We start from the raw sequence: 4592 nt of genomic DNA, 5'->3' as shown, positions 1-4592 counted from the left end.
CCGCGCGAGCCAGGCCTGGCCAATCCGGGCCGCCGTAGGCCGAGTCGCCATGGCGACGCCTGGACGCCGCGAAGCTTCACCGTGGGCGACGCAGCATAGCTTCTTGGACTAGGATGCCTGTGGGAGTGGCCGCAGTCCGCGCTGGGGACTTGGACGGCTTGCTCCTGTTTTGCTGAGGTCTTGTGGACTATTTATTACATGGAATGGTTTGCCTTTCACTGAATAAGACAAATCCTTTTTAAAAAATGGGTTAGAGACAGAAGCCAAGAGTCCCCACACCCGCCCATCTAGGGTTACCAGCGCTTATGATTTCTCTGAGCGCAAGGCTGTATTTGCTGGGAGAGTGGCCAGAACGTCATCCAAGGTTAGAAGTGCATGCGCCTAGGTCACACCTCATCTTTCTGGCATTTTAAGGGAGCTGCTCTGTCTAAGCGTGAGAGTTGGGGGGCCTCCTTCAAGGTCCTAGTATGTGCTAAGCTCACGGGTGGACGATGCTCTTATATTCTTCATCCTTTTGTGGTAAGAAAGAAAATCATGCAAATATGCAGTGATACGCATTTTATGAGTAAAGAAAAACGTTTGTGGGATCATGGGGCGCTTTTAGGAATTGGGAAGGGAATAAAGATAACAAGGGAGAGGTGACAGATGAAACTGGATGCTTTCTCCATGTTGAGAAAACTGCATACACTTCTGTACAAATAGGGCTTTTGTCCAGTTCGTGATGCCTACTGCCAGTAGAAACATGGAGAAGTGAATATGGGTGTTGTATAGACAGCTCAGGTAAATGGAAATATTGTAGGCAGTCAGACAGGGCTGGGCCCTTGCACACAGGAAGCTGTATCTGGAGGTGCATCTGAAGATGAAGGTCACAATGGCCAGATGTGCATGCTTCCCGAAGGCATGAGCAGAAGCTGGGGATTAATGGTGCCACACAGACCATTATAGACAGTGGGCCGTCCTCACTAAGCACCCACTAAGACCACTGAACTGAGAGAACTACAGACTATCGATCAAGACTAATGATGTCATCCATAGGCCCTTCTTACTGTTGGGTCAGTATTACCGACATTGTACCCCCCTCCCTCGTACCAGGGATCGAACTCAGGACCTGGCACTTGCCAGGCAGGCAAGGCACCACTGAGGTTAATCCCTGGAGACTTTGCTCTATAAAACATCCTTTGAGAAGTGGGCTCCTTGGCAACTCATTCAGGGCCTCTCCTGTCTCTTACCCCCCACTCTCGTTCCTCAATAAACGTCCTACTCTTAACCTCCATTGCAGTGGCTAAAGCGGCACACAAAGCTTATTACTGGCCAAAGAGTGATACAGACTCTTTGATGAAGTCTAGATCTGCCAAATCTGGCCTAGGACGATTAGGTGCGGTAGAAAAAACACCAACCAAAGAGGATTCAGAGGCAGAGGCTGCAATGAAGTAAGGTGGCCCCTGTTGCCCCAGGAGTACGACCGACACCGAGGCGTACTATGCTCGGCCCTGGGTTCAATCCTCAGCACCAGAGAGGGAAAAAGATGCCTAAGAACTACTTCAACAGAGTAGTTTATTACAATTTCAGTAAAAACACAGCGGAAATGGGGGGAAACTGGAGCGATCCAACAGCACTAAAACCGATCAAAGAAAACTGAGTCGTTTTTCATTCTACCTGTTACTTGGCATGGAGGAACCTGGTTAGGACGTTTCATCTGAACACATGTCTAGGGTCATGCCAACATCGGAAGGCCCTGGGCGGCTCTGAGGCTTCACTCAGAGAGAAGTTTGCCACAGGGCTTGCTGGTGCATGTCTTGCTCTCAGCACTCAGAGGCTGAGGCAGGAGAATCGGAAATTCGAACCCATATGGGGCACTTGAGACCCTGTCTCAAAATGTAAAATAAATTGCTGGGGATTTACTCAGTGCAAAGCCCTGAGGATTTGATCCCTAGTAGAAAAAACAAAAACAACAACAACAAAAAAACAAAACAAAAACCCAAAAATACACTTTCAATCAATACAACCTAAGGGAAATGCAGCAGAAAAACAGACTGTAGCATAACCAGACTTGGGTTTGGGTCGGGGGTTTTATTTGATAAATTTCCCCAAAGAAGCTGTTTGACCCTTTCCAAGCTTCCCCCCTCTAAAACTGGAAAGTAATCTGCCTCAGCCACGTTACTGCATTAATCCTCATAGCTTCCAGCTCCAGACCTGATGATGGGGGTAAACTGAGTCACTTTCCATTCTAAAACTTTCCCACTTTAACACCTTGGATCTAAAATGTCCGACTTCCTTTCCTCAGATAGGTTAGCGGCAACCCACAGCCCTCCTGCCTCAGCCTCCCTACTGCAGGGTCTGTATCTCAGGTGTGTGCCGCCATGCTGGGCTCATGCAGGTTTTAATCATTTGGTTTTAAAGAAAGATCTAATCTGGGCCAGGGATTTAGCTCAGTGGTTCTGCTGCCTGCCTCACAAGGGCAAGGTCCAGACTTCAACCCCGATACCCGGCAAAGGAAAGGGCTTCATTGATGGTATTAGCTTCAATTTCACAATCTGTTTTCCGTGGTGTGGTCCAGACTTAGGCTAAAACTTCTAAAATTTCAAAAAAGTGTTCTTATGTGTTTATAGATGAGTATGAAAGTAGCATTTTCTAATGGTCGTTTCCAACATTTCTTCTAATAGTCTTTGCAATTTTAATCTGACTACAGAGTACGAAGTAAACTCATTGATATACCTAGTTCTAAATTAAGGCAACATAGATTGCTTTCTAGAAACTTTAACAATTCCAGACACCGAGTGCAGTATCGTCCATCACACCGTATGTGTGGCAGTTTTCCATGCACTTCATGTATCTCACTATACTATTTTTAGATGCACGAAATCAAAAGTTTCCAGTAACTTGAAATGTTAGGGAAAACAACTTTTAATTATGATTTTCTTACCAAGTTACGATTTCATATTTATCATATGTGTAAATATACAAACATGATAGATTTTTAAAACTTGTAAATAGATGTCCTTACAAAATTACACTGTAAATAAACCCCTCCCACATTTTATACAAGCTGCATTATTTCGATATACAAAGATTGTTTTAATTACACTGACATGTACAACCGAGACTATTTACAATGCAAAAAAGCCTATCAGCCACGATTTAACACCCTGCTGTGGCAGCCACTCTAGTTGAGGAGGTAGCTTTCAGGAAACGAAATGAACAGAGACCATATTTCCCAACTTGTGTCCTAAAAATAATTTACAGAAGATAAAAATTCATTCTATGCACAGTATGTACAGTTTCTGTATTAAACTGCAATCCAGCATCAAAGCTTTAAAAACCCAGGGTGACGGATGTGGCAGTGGGCTTGCCAGGGACTCAGCATGCCGTCTGAAGACATGCCAAGGAATTACAACTGTACGACTCCACGTAGTAACAGCCAAAGCCCATAAATGAGAATCAAGTAAAATTTTTCATCTTCGAAGACACAGAACTAAACTTTTCCCCTTCCACCCATCCCATGATGTATCTGTCTGACCAGAGCCCAGCACCTGATAACTGGGGATGTTCTGGTTTTTTTGTGTCTGTTTTGAGACAAGGTTTCGCTGTGTAGCCCAGGCTGACCTGGAACTCAGAGCAATCCTCCTGCCTCAGCCTCCCAAGTACTGGGATTGTGGGTGTGCACACCAAGCCCAGCAGCATCTGCAGATTAAATGGGCGTTTTTTGGAAATCAAAGTAAGGGGGGAAAACGTGAGGAAGATTCCACATAACAGTCCAGGTCCAGGAGAAGCCAGCTCATGAAGAAATAAATGCTTCGGAACATAATTATTCCTAGTTTCTTCCAACCACATACACGAAATTACTTACCTCGTCGGACGCTCTGTGTAATTCAAACCCTAAATAGATACCGTAGTAACAAAGCCGGACAAGATCGGCACTAACACCAGTACTAGGGTGTACTGTGAATGGGAAAAGAACCACAGCGCCAGACCTGCCCGGCGCTATTAAAAATCTGCCTTTCAGTTTCTCCAAATCTGCGGGCTCACACTGCGATCTCAGCCACTTTTTCCTCAGGAAATTACAGCGATCCAAGTACAGCGACCAAAAACAAATGTTGTGCCAGTAAAACGCCTAACAGCTGTTGATAACGCTTTCCAAACACGCTCAGGTCCGAATCTGACCCCGAGATGGAAATGCACCGCAGGTCGCCCCGTCTGTGCGCTCCCCGCGGCCATCGCCGTCCTGAGACTCACCGTGACGCTTCACGCACAACCAGCGAGACTTTATTTCAGGTACACAAAGCTCTATTTTCACATCGTTTTTAGGCTGGGGTGGCAACACACGCCTGTCATCCCAGAGGCTGAGGCAGGGGTGGGGTGGCCTGAGATGTCCAGGCCGGTGTGGGCTGCGTAGCAGAGTTCAAGGCCAGCCCGGACTACACAGGAGACCCCGGCTCGCCCGCTGCGCCCCAAAACGACAACTTTCAAGGCGGTGAGCAGCTCCTCCTCCCCGCACGCGGGCTTCACCCTGAAACACCGTCAGCGTGCTCCACGGTGATCGGGAGACCCCTGCGGCGCTCCCGGGACCGAAGAGCCCCTTTTGAGCGGCGTCG

At 47.1% G+C, this 4592-nt stretch overlaps 1 protein-coding gene across 1 annotated transcript in view; it reads right to left on the bottom strand.

Annotated features, from left to right (window-relative positions):
- Positions 1–4290: 4290 nt before the first annotated feature.
- The window catches only part of Lgr4 (leucine rich repeat containing G protein-coupled receptor 4), a 25323-nt gene continuing 25021 nt past the window's right edge, over positions 4291–4592 (bottom strand). Inside the window, 1 exon segment of the mRNA XM_033764767.1 lies at positions 4291–4507. Within this exon segment, the coding sequence (XP_033620658.1) occupies positions 4291–4507 (217 nt within the window).

This window comes from Fukomys damarensis, unplaced genomic scaffold, assembly GCF_012274545.1.
Source record: "Fukomys damarensis isolate Sample0158 unplaced genomic scaffold, DMR_v1.0_HiC HiC_scaffold_16, whole genome shotgun sequence".
In the NCBI taxonomy this organism is placed as follows: Eukaryota; Metazoa; Chordata; class Mammalia; order Rodentia; family Bathyergidae; genus Fukomys; species Fukomys damarensis.
Note: the sequence above shows the minus strand (reverse complement) of the source record. Positions and strands in the feature narration are given on the sequence as shown.